At 47.2% G+C, this 18286-nt stretch overlaps 1 protein-coding gene across 1 annotated transcript in view; it reads right to left on the bottom strand.

The window, feature by feature from the left end:
* Positions 1 to 8037, bottom strand: part of LOC119439319 (transmembrane protease serine 9) — a 127717-nt gene extending 119680 nt beyond the window's left edge. Inside the window, exon 1 of the mRNA XM_049660251.1 lies at positions 7694 to 8037. Within this exon, the coding sequence (XP_049516208.1) occupies positions 7694 to 7823 (130 nt within the window). The 5' untranslated portion in view covers positions 7824 to 8037. The remainder of the gene's footprint in view (positions 1 to 7693) is intronic.
* Between the last annotated feature and the right edge of the window lie 10249 nt (positions 8038 to 18286).

Consider the following 18286-nt stretch of genomic DNA (forward strand, 5'->3'; position numbering starts at 1 on the left):
CCAGCCTGCCTCGCAGCTCGTAGGCGCAAGTTAATGTCATCTTCACACGCGTATGTGGTTATAAGTATAGTGTGAACCTCTGACAATTTAATACGGCCAAGTGAAATTCCTGAGGAGCTATAAAATACACCCAAGAAGCGTTGTAGATAAATAAATGCTGCATAGTACGAAGAAGGACTGAATGATTGCGTTCACAGCGCCTTTTAATGTTTCGTACAAAAGGAAACCTTCAGGCCAAAATATTCTGCTGTTGTAAGATTGGTTTATAAAAAAAGGCACTCAGGCACGACGACGCGACGTTAAGACAATAGATGCCGCAGAATCTGGTTCTTTCCAAGCAGACAGAGAAATGAAACAAGTAGGGAGACCAAAAGATTGCCGCAAGAACTGAAAGTTGGGCGACTGCCCAACTTTCACTTGGCGATGTCCTTCGGAGGAGCATGGAAGAAGAGAACGTAAAAAAAAAGGCGACGTGCAGAGAGATCGTAATTGCACGAGCGACCACTCAGTCTATACGAAGGTCTGTGCAGCCACAAGCAGCCAGCTGCATTTAGATAATATAGAGATTGCACAAGGAATTGATTCTCAATTGACGTGCCAGTGGACATATCCAGGCTATTGACCCAGACAACTGCACAGACACGAGGATGATGCCCGAAAATGTTCTTCCAGTGACATGGTTTCTTAAAAAAATGTGGACAACTAATCAATCATTTTTAGCACTGGGCATTATTACTTGAAACCTAATATTTATGCCAATTTAACTGTAGTGAAAACATTGAATATAATATTTTGTCCACCAACTGCAAACGGTACTGGGTGTAAAAGCTATGGTGTACAGATGACGTGCTCGTGTTTGTGCGTGGAAGAGACATGAATACTAACCAGAAACGTGCCTGGTTTATCTCTCGGGGATTGAGAAAATGATATATATGTGAAGGAAAGAAAAAAGGTAAGTCGGAAAACTTGATCGCACACACGTTAGCACGCAACGCAATCAAATTCAATGACAGGAATGAATGCCTTAGAATATCAAGTGCTACATCAAGAACCTTTAGCGCATGCAGACGTCCTTTGTGACCACTGTACTATACGTAGCATATGTGGTCCTGATAGTAGACGACAGCCCAATGTTCTAAGTGCATTAAATAGAACTTGCCTCTCCGTACTGTTGCTGGAGGCGATACAAAACAGATCTGACATTCTCGCGTCACAAGGAGTCACAGGTATAGGGATATCGGTTATGCCAATCAAAAATAAGGCCTAAGTAAACGCAGCACCTATCCACGACGGACGGTTCAGACGAATTTGTTCATATTGCTGTAGTCGATACAGAACAGAAAGCAGCATGTCAGGGGCCAGCGAATAATATGTGCGACAGTTTGTGAAAACGCTTGAGTTCCACAAGAGCAATGTATGAGCACGTCCACTGTAGGTTATCCAGTCGAATCCATTATGGAGAAATCAACTGCAGAAGTGGGTGACGCTGGGCTATTTCGCTCAACATGGCAAATGCAGCACATGTGGATGTGCTTCTGAGTTTCTCAAGTGCGAAATGATAGGACGATACTGCCGGACATGTACGCGCCTGGTTGCCGAACCGCACGCATTAACAAAAGGAGTGAGCCTTACGTATAAGCTCGCGATCTTCAGCGTTAACTAAAAAAGTAATTGCATACGTTAAGTGCGCCGTACAAAATCAGTGTGTAGACAGCCGCATCTCTTTTGTTAAGCGATATTCTTTCTCAGGTTATCCTCATGTTCCTCAACTTGGAATAGCAGGTTAGAAGCACTTCACTTGGCCGACCTCTCCACCTTTCCCCTCTATCTTCTCTCTATCTCACGTACCGCGTCCTCTCGTCTTTATCCGACAATGAGCTCACGTTTTCACGGGCAGGCTGTTAACATTGTTCATTGCTCCACTAGCAATAAAACCTTCCAATTGATAATCAGCGCACCGTGATTGGTTTTCGCTTTTCTGCGCTGTTTATTGTCATAAGCCGTGTTTGAGAGTGAAATCAGAACACGTCAGCCACTGTCAGGGGCTTGGTCTGCGCGACCATTCCAACCGACACCACAGATATGTCCCGGCAGCGCCATTGACAAAAGTATGTCCCGTCCTTGGTTTTACTGCGCGACGGCTGATCTGTCTGATCTCTCATACTACTTGTTCGATAGATGCGCGGCGCATCTCTCTGTCGTGCTGATGCTTCAGTGTTGGTTCGCGGATCTAAATTAGTTGTTCCTTAACGTGCTCTATACAGTGCAGGGGCAGTTTTCACGGCCTCGGAGGAGCCGGTTTCATTTTATGTGGTCAATGGCGTCCATGGTTTAGAATAAGTATTCCGACTTTCCTTTCTCAGTGCAACTATCGCAACATTTTCTAATGTTCAGTGAAACAGGAGCTCGAATAATCTGCTTTACGAAAGGGAAGCTAGGCAAATTATTTGAGCTTAGGCATTTTTTTTTTTGCAGGTGTAAGTCTAAGGCAAGCGCACTGTGCCATGCTGCGAGCCTAGAATAGATTATCGCTCAGTGGTAGGATGAATTAAACGGCTCTTTTATTTCTCTACGTAATAACAGACGCATAGGAAAGTAGCGGCAGGCGTTACCACTACGCGAACTTTGTTAGGCGCGGTTTCTTTTTTTTCCTTGGGTTGCCACACCGCATAACGTCAGTATGGAACTAAATATAAGCATGCAACCCTCGTTTTATAGAGATACTGCAATAGTGCCTTCTCCAATCTGAGTTGGATAGAGGGATGTAACGGCCTCGGTCAATTCAGGTTCCTTTAACGAAAAGCATGCAAAACACTGATGTTTTCACAAAGTGGCGTTGGTGATTCCAAAAGGCATATCCCCGTCGTAATGAGGCCCACGCTAATACTCATCGACACCGATTGATTTCCCACTGCTCAGCGGACGACAAAAACAAGTGCGCGACAGAAGAACAAGTAAAAAAAGGGAGGGTAAAAAAATGACAAACGTTTAATCTCAGACAGGTTTGAAGTCCAGCAGCGTGCAAAAATCCCATCTATAGCTTCTCGTTCAGTGCGAGAGGAGAGTGGTGCAAGCGACGCGTGACGGGGCAGGGATGAGTCAGCGGTGCTGTTTCTCACTAAAGGCATGGACGGGAAGGCCATTAGTGCTTCAGAACAGATGCATGGACGCAAAAGGAAACGGACATGAGACAACTCAAGGGCAAGGTGCCCTATCCTTTGTGTAAGAAAAAAAAGAAAAACATAAAGCACATGCAGGAAAATGCCCTTCACGCGCTCACGACAATCCGGATTGCGGAAGCAGCGGCTTGGGGTCGCTGAACTCCCTTTGAGCGCAGTGAAAGAGCGGTTATGAGTGGTTGCCCTTGGTATAAGACCGTCCTCTATTAAGCCTGCTCGACTTCCGCATCACTTCACCTTAAAAATCGCCTTATCGTTCCCATAGCTCGGCGGCGTCGGACAGCGTCCCGCCTGATGGCCATAAAAAAAGAGCGCGTGCCAGTTAGAAGACAAACATATGAAGAGAGAATTGCCAAGCGCGTGCCTTAGTATAAACTTCCGACGAAAGAAGGAGTCCATTCGTACGAGGGTAAATCGCACGATATGTAATCGCTGCTCGTGCCTTATGAGTTAAAAGCCGCCGCTTCTTTTGTCCGTCGCTGTTATCACGGCCTGGCCAAAATTGAACGTTACTGCACTGCCATCAATAACGACGTATCCGCCACGGTGGCTGAGTGCCTATGGCATTGGGCGACGAGGTCGCGGTTTCGACCGCCACTGCAGCGGTCCCATTTCGATGATGGAGGCAAAATACAAGAACACACGTGTACTTAGATTTAGCTACACGTTAAAAAAATGTCAGGTGGTCAAACTTAATCCGGAGCCATCCAGTATACGGCGTCCCTCATAACCCATTGTGAAGTTTAGGAACGTCAAACCCCGCAATTTAATTTCACTAACGACGTGACATAAGCTATTTACCTTAGTCTAAATAATAATGGACTATCGTGGATTATAGGCGTTGGGTCAGTGCACGATCAAGTTGCAAACTTTGTGCGATTGCCTGGAACCGTTGCTATGGGAACGCGACATTCGAATAGTACCCTAATCTGGTGAGATTGGCGAATACTATAAACCACTGGGATTGATATCCAAAATTAGCTACGCCGTCAGATGTCCTAGATGCTTATCCACTACTATGCCTTGTTGCAGTTAGCGCGATGACGCGGGTTTGATTCCGGCCACGGCAGCGGCATTTTGACGGGGGCGGAATGCAAAAGCGCGCGTGTACTGTGCATTGGGTGCACGTTAAAGAACCTCAGGTGCTAAAAAGTAATCCGGAGTCATCCACTACGGCGAGCCTCGTAACGGGATTGTGGTTGTGGCAAGTAAAAGCTCAGAATTTAATTTTCTTTAGTTGCGGTTGAGAAATGGCTTTTCTCATCTCCTACTTCGTCCCTAAATTCGAACCACGGCAAGTTCGCACGGCAGCAGCCGTGGGCTGAATTCACAATGCTTTTCTGTTCGTAAGAACTGTTCGTCATTGTCTGACCACCTTGACGAATGACATGTCCAACTACAAGAACGACTGGCACCTGCTTTTACGAATTGTTCTGACGTATGAACATTCTTGTTAATACGGGCCGTGATGAGGCGCTCACTTGAGTCGCAGGCAGTCAAATAGTTCCAGATGAACGCATAGTTCTTTTCCCATTTCGCATTTTCTTTTCCAACGTTCCTGAAAATATAGCGGCATTGTGCTTCTGTGACTAATCATACTTGACACGACTAACCCTACGTGGCTACACAAGTATTCTTAAGATCCAGCGGTCAGCGACGGTGACGAATTGCCAAGCTTTTTTAAGAAAGAGAACGCGCTGTACCGGCAAATACTATTACTACTACTAATAATAATAGGTTGGCAGAATAATTACGAAAGTAAATGCTCCACCCCAATGATGCCGCAAACGAAAATTTCAGGGTAGCGAGTTCCGAGACATGCTATCTGCGCTTTTGTTCCAAGGCCCTGCGGCGCCTTCGCCGGAGACCACTGTCGATTGTAGCTGCGAAAGCCACGGTGACTAGCAAGGCAAAAATAAGTGTCGGCAAAGTGACGTTAGTGCGGCTGCGCACACTAATATTCACGCTATTTCAAACCAGGCGTTATGGCTAGATGTCGCCTGGGGCAGTCGAAAGGTCCAAAGCACGCCGTTAGAGCAACTAATGAGCGCTCTATACAACGCTGCCCCCTCACTAAACTGCACGAAAAACGAAAACAAATTCTGGGGTCCTACCTGCGTAAACTACGATATGATTACGAAGCATGCCCTGGGGGACTCCGGATTAATTTTGAACACCTGGGTTTCTTTAACTTACACCCAATACGGGCGCTTTCGCATGTCACGCCTATCGAAATGAGGAGCCGGGATTCGATCCCGCGCCCTCGGGCGTACCGGCAGCACAACGCCAAAGTCACTACGCCACAACGGCAGGTGACTATACTGTACACCGTTGAGCGTAACTATAAGCCCAGCATAGGCTCACCGAAAAAAAAAACGGAATTTATTCGTAACTGAGACGCACAAACTGAAACTGACGAGTGCACCAGAAAGTTAACTCGCCGTGCCAAATTTGGACTGCTGTCCGTAATTTCAAGTTGCATGCACAGGCAGTGAAGAAAATCAGTTTTATCGGAGGACGTTGCAGCAAGGACAGTTGGAAAAGCACGTCTGACAAAGAAAGGACAGTGGACTTAATTCAGACTAAATCGCGCTATCAAGAAGACCTGGTGACCATGTCGCGTTACAGGCCGCAGGGCATAACCGACGAAATCCATAGTACTGCTATCGAAATCATGAGGCACTTCACTATGAAAAAGCTATATCCCCTCTTCCTTACCCCTTATATCCTTCTGTCGGAATCTATGTAACGTTTCTGGGCCGGCTTTTCTAGGCGCACAGTAGACTAGCCACCTGAGGCGAGTCTGTGCCCTTCCGTTGAAGAGAACGTGGTGTACGTGCGATGTTGTCGACACGACGTGACCGCGCGCGTTGATACCAAAAACTGAACGAACAAACAGCTTACTGAAACAAGGGATGAGAACGACGACACATCGGCAAATGCCTTCGTTGTTTCCATAAATAGGCTACAGCTATGACCTCCACGTGCGCACAGAATTACCTAGCATCGTACCGCAAGGTCGCGCTTGGAGTAATTGCGGCACGTGGGCAATGGCTCGGCGAAAGCACGCATCTACAAAGGCGCAGTGTATCCACGATCTTCAGTTCACCTGTAACAATATGCCTCTTCTTGCTCACATAATACTTCGTAAGGATAACGTTAGCAAGGAGTAACACGTAAAATGCATGGGATCTGAATTAGATCTCGCAAAGAAAAAAAAAGGAAATCACGGATATTTGGAGCTGCAAGGTCACTGGGTATATAGAATGTAAAAAATAAAACAAAGATATACGTCAATGTATTGGTCTTGTGCCTTTTTATCTGCTGCTGGGCGTCGTGTATGCGCGCACGCGCTGTGTATGTCATTGTTTTTGTCATTCTGCGTCGAAACCTCTCGTGTAACGATAAAATAAATTGCACGTACCGAGTCTGATATATTGCGGCCTTGTAGCACCGCAGTTGGAGGTTACATAAGGGCTTCAAATATTCGACACCTTCAGACCGGTCAAATCACTCTCACAGATGACATTTTTCCACATAGGGTACGATACAGTCAACCACAAATGTTTACGGACCACTGGATCTCAAAAAACGTTCAATTTCCGAGCAGCCTGTAACAGTAGTCAGTAAAACTGAACATCACAATGTTGTCGACATATACTGGTAGAGGCTGTAAATGCGAGTACTAGGCTGTGTTGTGAGGCTGCGCAGATATTCAGCTTTTTTCTCAGATCTCGTGTTCCGGAAAAAATTTAGTAGTTGACTGTACATGAAAATACACAGTAATCACGCTGCTTCGTCGATGGAAGCGAAAGGTAGAACTGCGTGAGTCTCACCATTGGCCGGTGCTTTTCTTGCGACTCGAGGTTTGGAAGCACAGACCGAAAAGTCAGTCTCACGCATTCGTTTTCTTCCGCGCAATCAAGACATAAAATCAAGATGGATGAAGATCACAAGAGAGAACACCAACCATACCAGCCTCATATCCTTTACTGAAGATTAAACACTGCCAAAAACTGGCCACAGAAGCCGCGAAATTTAGGTTGCTACGAGGGCATAGAAATATTACCATGGCTACTTCTAACGCGTTTATCTGGTAAGTGTAAATGGCAGCAGCCGATTCTCATTGCACGTCCCACATCTCTATAGCGGCTTCATTTTTAACGAACGCAGGCTGTAAGGAGCAAACATCGAATTCTTCGGAAGGCAGTCACATCAAGCCAGTACATTCAACGCACCCAAAACCAGAAATCTCCAGCATCATCCGCAGGAGAAGCAAGAAAGTGCTTGATGCGTGTTCTGCTTAGGTATGACGATAGCTGTGTAGCATGTCTTCCTCGGGTAGCGTCCTTTACACTCACGTTTTCTTTGTCATCGTGTAACCTTCACGATTGATCAACGACCCTAAGTGTAAGTAAGGAACGTCTCTACAGCTTGCGTCGACTATAGGAGTAATTGGGGACAACACACGTCGCGCATTCTGCACTGAAACTGACGCCCGCTGCGACGCTCACCTGGATCGGATGCGACACACCCGGTGTGTCCCACGAGAAGGAGTAGCGCTAGGACAGCGGCGGGGCCTACTACGACGCCGGCACTAGCGCGGGACGTCGTCGACTTGCTGGTCGCAGGTGCCGATACCATGGTTCGCGATCGGTCCTGTTTGTCGCTCGCCGGCAGTTGACTCCTAGGGAGGCCGAACGACGAGCGCGCGTCCGCGACGTCCACACCGTCACGGGCCGAGGAAGCGACTGGCTGGCTGGGCTGGCTGGCAGGGCTGCTTTTCTGCCGCGAGGATACGCCGCCTCCGGCGATGCCGTCTCGACCGGCGCGCGTGTGCGCTCGTTCCTTGTGCCCTTGCCCCTCCTCCCTCAGTCTTCCGTCCTTTCGCTTTTTGTGTCTTTGTTGTTCTCGGCTACGTGCACACGACGTCGTGGACGGCCCGGCAAGGTGTCGCAAAAGACTGCAACAGCAGGATAAAGAATACGCGAAAGCGAAGACGCTGTCTCCACGCCCAGTTGGGGACGAGGTGATGGCTCCCGTTACAGGGATGCGTGATGTGTGCTAACAATCGCGTCACCGTTACAAAAAAAAGAAAGAAACAAAAACGCCCCTGGAAATTCACAATAGGAGAAAGTGTGAGCGGCGTGCTCTACATTGGTAGCAGCAAGTAACACTGTCGGATTGTGGGCGGACGATACCCCGATGTTTTTTCGCGGTTAATGCCTGCGAAAAAAAAAGAGAGAAAAAAAGAACATAGGGAACATGGATAAAAAAGATGTATAATGCACGAGGAGTGTATAGGCCACAGAACGTTCAAACGGCAGAGGCCAGAACAAGGGCGACAAATAGAACGTGATTGGGCCCGCGGCATTGCGTTGAAGCTCGGGGCCGTGTTTGGCAACGATTCTGTTCATTTTCCATTTTCCTCGTCCTTCGTAATTGGCTTGGACATCACTGCGCTGCCGTTATAGCCGGGATCAGGGACTTGGCGTGACGTATAATAACAAGATAATGAATTTAAAAAAAAAACCATAGATTGTTACAAAATAAGGCCCCTGGTTACGAATTTTTCAAAGGAGCTTGACCACGTATAAACGAAAACTATAGTAAAAAGGCAGCAAGGTTCTTGTTCGTGTCCATAACTGGGACAGTCCAACATTTGGTGTCCTTGTGTTTAAACAGGCACCGCACTTGGTTTAGAGTTACAGAAGGCAAAGCCACTCGAAAGCAAATATATGCACGTAAGTTCGCCACATGTTCAGACAGTAGTCGAAAGAGCACCGCAGATTTCAGCTATTGCGTATGCTGCAATAATAAAAAAAAGAAAAAGAAAAAAAGAAATTTTTTGGGCTGCATGTATTGGGAACGCAGCTGCAGTGCTCTACGTAAAACGTTTTGTGCGTGCTGGAAGAGGGTGTATTGACACTAGGGGTAGGCAATTTACGTAACCAAATACACAACTCGTCGATGAAGACGGATTTGAACTGCGCTGTAGCTAACTCCCAGCGCCTGTGGCACTCGGGCGCACGCTAAGGCCTGTTGGGTGTACCTTCGGTGCTCCCAGTGGATGCTGATGGGCTGATTTCGGTGTCTACGTTCACGGCAGTCGCAGACACTGCTGACGGCACCCAAGACTGTCCTGCGCGGCTCGAGCCCGCCGCACTCGTAGATGGTTGGGGCTCCTGAGCTTGCCTCGTTCTCCTGCGCTTCCGCTCCCAATGAAGATGGAAACATTCCGCCATGCTCAAACGGGGTGTGCGAGGATTGAATCCCCCTGTCTTGCTTCGCGCCATTTCTGCATTTATGAAACCTACGTGTCGAACGCGGGGCGCCATATAGCCGAGCAACCGTCGCATTTCTGTAACAAATTGCACACTTGCAAGCCCTATAACTCCTGATGAGCACCATTTTGAGCACGACGAATTATGCCCACTATGGCGGAGTGAGATCTCTCAAACACGATTGCTGCTCCTCGAAACGATAAACGTATACTGTCAAGCTCTGTAAACGCTACGCGCGAGGCTAAATTTAGCTCCGATTGCGTCATGCTTGGCGTGACAAACGGTATCATCTGCGCACGCGACACATACGTGATCAAGGAATGGCTGCTTTCCTGTAGACAACGATACCAAAGTAAGGCGCGCAGGCAGTTACAGTTGCAAAGATATAAGCGATATTAGCGTTACATGTTTTCGTTACACGCAGTTTTCGTAAGCGACCCAATACACTGACCCAAATGAAGGACGTTTCACGTCAACATAGAAATGGCAGAGGCTATACCTTCATTGCCATTCTAAACTACACGATTCCAAAACGTGACTTACACGCTTCAGTCAAAATGCTTACTGGGTCAGCTGGAAAAATTATTCTGGGCATGCGTCTACTTTAAAAGCGCAGCGTGTTATGTAAACTCAATAGCAGGCTGGATATATGGATTACGGGCAGGGTTCAGCTTCACTCGCGGTCGCTCTCACATTTCTGGCCACGTTCGGAGGCGGTAATTAGTTCTGCTGGCCGAAAACTGCCTGCCGTGAAGTAGAGGAAATCACAAAAAAAGAAAGAAGAAAAAGCAGAGAAAATTGTGCAAGTCCCGCTCACTGTGGAATCTGAATCCACACTCGCGCTTTATTAGCGCAGATGAGCGTTTCAATTGCATTAAAGCTCTAGCTGCCATAAGCCAAGAAGAGTGGTAAAGGTGAGAGGTATAAAGTGAGCCATTAAAATGTTCCGCGCTATGTCGTCGTTTCTTTTGTTTTGACGAGCTGTTGCCACACACATCTGTCGCCTTGTGATTCTTCAGCGTACGCTGACGAGTTTAGATTATCATAGAAGCGCTTTTAGACACGTTCACGCGTTTATAGCGTCAATGCGTGTTCCAATATCGTGTGAAAGCGCTCACTGCCACAAGCGAAGAGTGGTAAAGGTGATGAGCGTGCGTTACAAACCTGTGCCTGTGGCCAATGGAACGGCGTCGAAGCACTGTTCCTAAAGATCCTAGTTGAAATCCCACCATCGAACCCGTAGTTTTATTTTGTTGAGCGGCAGCTTCGCTTAAAGCGACCGGCGACTGACTGGCATACACCAAACTCGCAAACGAGTAACGAACGACACACGTACTGGAACAGTGTCCCGATATTATGGGTTGGACATATTCGCGAGTGCCCTGTTCTAGCTTAGAGGAAAAGCTGTAAAAATAGTCCCTGATGCTAAAAAAATAATAAAGAAAGAAAGAAAGCAAGGAAAAAGAAAAAGGAAAAAGAAAACGCATTTCTGGTTAATAAATACAGTTGGACATTGTCCAACAGGCAAACCAATCGGAACTTTAATTAACGAGATATCGAGGCCAGGGTGAGAAAACAAGATATATATGTATATATGTATACATATATATATATACATACATGCATATATGACTAAACTGGGATAACGTATACCAACTCTGAGAAGTGGGTAGACTAGAGAGCTTCCGAAGAAATGGTTTAGTGATGAACGGTCCCCCGCTGAGCACAAAAAAAGTATCAACATATCCGGGGGGAAAATAAAGCTGCCCGGGACGACACGCTACCCAACCAGCATTTTACTCGTGAAGTAACTGAGTTCCCGGGGAAGGCCGGTTACACTCATGACCGATATACGTCCGCGTTCTTTGTCATCATCCGCACTTGCGCAAGAACCGCGCAGTTTCGCGGCGAGTCAGTTTGATCGAGTATGCGAAGCCCTTCACCTTCCACTTCTCCTTCGAACCATGCGTGACTCTGGCGTCCATTCCACGACATCGAGGCACTGTCTGGCGCCGGCATGCTTGGGGAAATCCCCCTAACGAGAGCAAGGACTCTCGTGTAATGAGGATGTTGGCACCGATTCTAGGTGTCACAGTTGCACATAAAGACATTAAAGTTAAATAAAAGAGAGGCAGAGAGCGAGAGCTGCTTTGATCCCAGTTATCGAGCCGGTAAAGACGACTGAAATATAAAGAAAATAACAGATTTTTTTGCAAATCAATTCACTTGCTGTTTTTATTGTGAACTACCCAAGAAGGGTGATCAATCAGGAAGCGAAATGCTGCAATCGAGAACATCTCCTTCTTCCTCCAAACATCGGAGAGTTTCCGCAATTTCAAACGTGTGCGTCTTACCAGCAAGTTCAATGAAAGTGACATGCCTTTTCCAACACGCACACTTTCTTTGTTCACACACTGCGCTCGACAGGCTTACAGCCATGTCGAGCGCAGTGTGTCGCCAAACGTCCTGGTGACTGGAGCATTTCTGTCGCATACGTGTGCTCTCTTAACATAATATTGATACAGCGGCCTGTCTGCCCTATGTATCATTACCAGCACGAGATTTCGTATTGTGTAGATAACCTTGTCTACAAGGTACCTTTCTCGTGCGGGAAATCATACATAGAGCAGACAGGCCGCTGAAACAATATCAGGTTAAGAGAGCACAGGTATGCGACAGAAATGCTCCAGTCACCAGGACGTTTGGCGACACACTGCGCTCGACATGGCTGTAAGCCTGTATTTGAGAAAACCAAGGCTTTGGCTCGCTGCAGCTCTAAAAAAGCACGTGAAATCTTAGAAGCGTATTTCATGCTAAAAAATGACCCAGGAAACAACATGAGCCCACCTTCTGTGGCACTGGTATGAAAAACTCCCGATACAGCTTTCTGTTGCTCAATATCTGCTTCATAAATGTGTTTTTCTGAGCGTGAAAGGAGCCCGCGAATACACGCAGAATTGACGCGCGACTGGCCGCTCGAGGCATTCTGCGTGTATTCGCGGGATTCTTTCACGCTCGGAAAAACACATTTATGAAGCAGATATTGAGCAACAGAAAGCTGTATCGGGAGTTTTTCATGTTGCTCTATACAATCTTCTCATTGACACTTTGATAATTAGGATAGCACTTCTCGAGTTGGATAATTAAATACCTAATTAAATCTCAGTAACGAAAAAATTACTGGCGGCTACTCCACTGTACTGGAAACAATACGCACTAGGTTTGCTTCGCGTAACGCCGTTCCTCTTTTTTTAAATCGGGCTGCGTGATAGCTAGGACACCCTGTATACTTTATTGCTTGTGAGCTACTGAATAACAATAACATCCAAGGCTATTGGATGGTAACAAAATAAAATGAACTAAAAACAACCCCGACAAAATAAAATCAAATGCAATCTAGCGGCACCTCGAAGGGCTGGCCCAGCACGTGCTCTTCGTGCTCTTGGAGCCCGACTCGAGCGCGTGGGACAGTAACATGCTAAGGCTCCACACGAGGTTGTTGCAATGGGTCTTGTGGACGCCGGGCCCGAGTGCCCCAACGTGGAGCTGTGTACGCTCCATCCTTGTGGATTCTCGGATGACTATACTCGCGGACAACTTTCTGTGGCAATGAAGGTGCAGGCGCGTGGCTGCTGCACATGTGTTACCGCGCCAAGTAGTCCACCAGCGTTTGACAGTACTCTTGGTTGCGCGGAACAGACGCTGAATCGACGCAGCGGCTTCCGCGTGCGACCGTTTCGCGTTTGCCCAGAGGCGGAAGGGAAAAGCCGGCAAATAAGTAAAGTTTTACACTAAGTGGTATGTTCTGTCTTATTTGGCTGTTGCGAATAAGCTGTTAATGTTTTCTTCCCCAGCCTAAGCCAACGTTGATTAAAACGCGGGAATCTTTTCAGAAGCGCTCTCACTTGTGCGCGCTTTGCCTCCGTAGCTTTCCCTTCATTACCACAGAAAGTTGTCCGCGAGTTTAGTGCCTGTCGGACAATGACATCCGGGGTTGTTTGCCATCTACTCTTTGCACATCCACTTTGAAATCCGGTAGCACACGGCCCAGGCCTAATACTCGAGGATGGTTGCACTGAAGGCATGAAGGATCGACAACAAATCGAAACAGCTCATCGCATTCGAGATCACTCTTCGGCTCGTTCGCATTCTCCGATGTCGTATGTGCATGAGGTTAAGCGTAACAAACTTAGCAGCTTGGCGAGCGCCAGGCCCACCAGTGTGTTCGCCCGCCGGTGTGGGGACTTGCCGTCCCGATGTCGCCATCACCCAGTCGTCCTCGCCGGAGTCCTTTTCACACGAGTCGTCGTTCGAGCTCAGCTCGGTGTAAGAGCTCGCCTCGGGGTCAGTGGATGTCATGGGATGCAAGGGTCCTTCGAAGGGGCGGCTCAGAACGTGCTCTTCGTCCGTTTGGAGCCCGCACTCGAGCGTGTGGAACAGCGTGTATTCGCTGTTTGCAATGGGTCGTGGGGACGCCGAACCGAAGTCACGCACCGTGGATCCCCAGCTGCCTGGCGCTTGTCCGCCGTCTGCCCGGTGCGGTGACTGGCGGAGACTTGTCCCTGCACGAGCCAACCTTGCTTGAGCTGCAAGGGCATATATGGGGGAGAAATCAGTGACATTATGTGCGCTTCGCAGAATTGCCACTATAGGCGGACTATGTAAGGCGCATTTAGAAAGCGTCACACTCATATTGACACGTGTACATCGTTTACATCGTTTAACATTTCCCGGCGACCATTTTTTAGCAGCTAACAATTGTTACAAGGTTATCGATCGGCGCAAGGTGCGCCTTCATGTATCAAAACGCTCTCGAATTTTGTCGCCGATTCTATAGAGAGAATCAATTGTCTAATCGGATTTCATGCGTGATGTGAATAGGGGTGTACATTCTGGAAGATTTGCGAGCACCAGCGACCCTCATGGGGCCTAATCTTATCGCTAGTTCCATTTTTGATCGCCATGCCACCTGCCGCATATAGCAAGCATCGAAAAAAGGTTTCCGAATATGTATATATATTACTACGGCAGCTTTTTTCATGCGCGTATTATTCAAATGAGAAAGACTGTAAGTAACAAAATATTTTTATATTTTCTTCCTTTCCCTGGACTTCTCTCCCTCAGGCATCGTGCCCAGTGGTATAACCAAAAAAAAAAGGGGGGGGGGGGACATACCTGGCGTGCCCTGCCCTGGCTACGGTCCTGGCTCAGCTTGAAAATATACTCTGCTAGCCTGCTACTCTGCTCAGAGGGAGGGGAATAGGAGAAAAAGAGGGGTATGAGGAGGGACGATGTGGATATGCAAAAGGGTGCGATTATATACACGTTCTTGTTCAAAGGTGAACAAAAAGCGTAGACTTCCTCTTCTCCTCTTTCTTGTGTGATGTTCCTCGTGCTATGCTTCAACGAATAGATTGCAACTCGTCCGGTTTGCCATTACTTTTAACACCGGACTTAGTGCGGATTTAGAATTATCTAGCATATCGACTGACGCTATAGCAGCATATAAATGATTCCAGCGTATTTTTTGCGCACTTTGTAGTATATATTGTCGTATTATTACAGGATAATCATTTTTTTATCGGGATATAGACGGTCCTAGCCTACTTTTCGTGGTCACCGAGGTAGAATCATGGACCCCTTGATGCATGCATGGGAAGTCAGTTTGCCTTCATCCTTCTTTGGCGTGGATAACTGAAGCAGCTGAAATCAACGCCCAGCTCCCAGGCAGCAAAGAGCGCGGAAGCTCTAATCCATGAAGTGATGTTATTGGGCCGACTTTCTCTTCTCCCATCGATGTGATACCCGCATGAGTGCCATATGCGTTGAAGCCATCTCGCAGGTATCGAAACTTGTATTTATAGGGGCCATGTGCGCAATAGTCAGCTCAGAGCTTCGAGGCTGTCCAAAAATTGTCTAGATATATTTAAAGTAGTCTGGTTTGTCTTTTCACGGACTTGGTAGTGTAATTTCACATTTGTTCACTTTTCTAGGCAATAGTCGTATTGCGTACGAGCCAAGGTGAATGGAGAAGGTAGTATTCTGCCTGGAGACTGCCTTCATATATGGCAGCAACATCCTGACTTTGGCGAGTTAGTTCGTCGTCAAGGTCTGTTGAAGCAGTGCGATGGGACCAGACAAAAAAACATACAAATGAGGACTGTAGCTGACTGCCAACTAAACTATATATTGAAAGAAGCACCAGTCATATATTGTCACGTCGAAAATAACAAGTAAACTTATCAACCCGTATGGTTTTCATGTAGTAGTCTCAATTATACGGACGGTTTAGAAGCTGAAGTGGTTAAGTCTCTTTGTTTCGGTATGAATGGGCTCCGTAGTTTTCTGAACAGGTGCTTGTAGAAAGTGTACAGACACTAATCGACAAAAATTGCAAGCCTTAAGACCACAGGTTTCGTGAAGGCGCTCTATACATTTTACAAAAAAAAAGCTATGATACGAGTATCTGCAAATTTGTTATAGTTTCCAAATAAACTTTTACGAGGAAAGTGTCATGGTTCTCTTATTTACGGCATTTGCGGCATCGCTAGCCAGCTTTCTATATTTGATCTTATTTCTCCTGAATTTTAATCTTAGTCAGTTTTTATAGCAGTAAAAATTTAGCTAGTATGGCGGATGATGGATGTTGTTTTAGCGGTATCTTTGTAACGAGAAATTTCAATAATATTTAGACCTTTTTTTTCTCCCATTGAACGCCCCACCAACATATACTGTGTACTGTCACTTCTCCTTGTCGAAACGTTAGTTCCAGACTGAGGCCTCCCTTGTTCCGCGCCCCTCTCGACCACATCAAGTCTCCATCTTCCAGTGAACAATTTGTCGTATTCGTTTCTACTATGTAGTAAAACTGCAGTAATGTGTTTTGATTATGCGCTGCGTACGAGGTTCTTTTTCGTGTATTGACAGTGCCTCGGTTGTACTGATTGCCCGGATGTGCATATATTGGACGTCCAGAACACATTTGAATATATTTAAATGATGGCTCGAGACCTATTTCGGGAAGTGGGGAAGTGTAACGGGTGATAAGACTAATGGCGTTTTCCGCTGGTCGATCTGCAGCATGATTTTTACGCTGCCGTTGAATCCGGTTTCCACTGGTCGATATGGAGCGGGTTCGCGCGTTCCATTGGACGTTTCGGATCAACTAGCTCCGCACCGGATCGCTCTCCGGTGCGGATTAGGGCGGAAATACGATGAGAAGCGTACGTCACTTCCATTTTCGCGTAAAATCGGTGCGCGACATTGTGCCCGCTGTAGGACGGTGGCTTTGGTTGCCGTGGAAATGCACAGTGCGGAAGTCAGGCACTGTTTCAGGAAGCTTTTTGTGTGCGCAACAAAATCGCCGTATGATCGCCCGCCGAGCGTTCTCGCTCTCCACTGGCAGATGTGGATTGATGCAATCCGAGCGCTCGCTACAAGATTTCGGCGGCCGCTTCAGCTAGACCATTGGAAAACACCGTAAGTATGACTCACTGTGGAAGCTTTACATGCAATTCTTCATGATTAGTCAAATGTCCCTTTAACATTAGTCCGTGCGGGAACTTAGTCCTACATGTCACCGTATAGAGCCGGCGAATGTCGCGGTATGTCCCGAATCCTCAGAATTCGCACACGACCTGGGGCGCTATAACGTAAAATGATTCCAAACTGTTTTGATTCCAAACTCCTGACGTCAAATTTACGTAACCACCGACGCAAGCATCGGGCGGTGACCCGCAGCGTTGTCTGAACAACCCAATCAAACACTCTCCTCGTTTATAGGAGGTCAGCTTTGTTCGCTTTCAAAACCAATATCATTGTCTACACTCAGCGGTTTTTCTTATCTAATTGGCTGGCAAGAGGCGAGGAGCACGCTCCAGTGGAGAGGGTTTCGATGGGGCCGAGCCAGCACAGTGAAAATAGGTAACCACATGAAGAGGGTGGTGCCGGCTTCTCCGATCGGTCCGCTTCGCCTTACTTAGCTTGCAGTGGCTGGTCGAAAATCGCTGCTGCGTGCAACGGAAGGATAAGAATGCCGCTAAAAGGGATCCTCAGCAAGGAAGAGTTGGCAGAGCGATGTCGTATAAGTGCCGAAAAGGGTCGATAACGTTTTACTGCCTCGCAAAAAAAGGTTTATCATGCGCAAATAAATACATGCTCACCGGCAGGTGCGAGTAGCGAGGGCCTGAGCGATCGGAGGGCAGCCATCTTCTATTCCTTTCGGGACGGGGCAGTCTGTGGCTATTCAGAAAAGTTTTCAGTTTTGTGCGGCATATCAATGCATTTTTTTTCGCGTACACGTCACTTGGACGTGGTGAGTTTTCGCTGTTTTGTGAGGCCGCGTGACAGACAGGCGAAGTGGGCGTAGCCAGAAAACATTGGACCAATAGCAGAGGGCTAATGGTGAGAATGCGTCGAATCAGGAATGATTATTTTTCTTTTGTGGTTTAATCATGCATAATCAGTGTGTACGCGTTATATCAGATGGGGAGCTATCACGGTTTTCGTGACGTCGCGTGGCAGACAGGCGAAGTTGGGAGTGGCCCGAAAATGTTTTGACCAATCGTGACGGCTGATTGCAGAAATTGGAATCAAAACAGTTTGGAATAATTTTACGTCATAGCGCCCCTGATGCCCACGTGAGGGTTGCCTAAATTTCGCATTTATAGCATTTAACTTGCGGTGGGGATAATGGTCATTGGGTTGCTGTCGCCACTTCATAAATCGACGATAACATCCGTCATGGCATTTCCTGCTGTGACCTTGGTCACAAGGACTTGGTGCTCAAACCGGGTGTTAAAAATACAGCAAGCGTGTGGTAAA

This window comes from Dermacentor silvarum, chromosome 1, assembly GCF_013339745.2.
Source record: "Dermacentor silvarum isolate Dsil-2018 chromosome 1, BIME_Dsil_1.4, whole genome shotgun sequence".
Classification (NCBI taxonomy): domain Eukaryota; kingdom Metazoa; phylum Arthropoda; class Arachnida; order Ixodida; family Ixodidae; genus Dermacentor; species Dermacentor silvarum.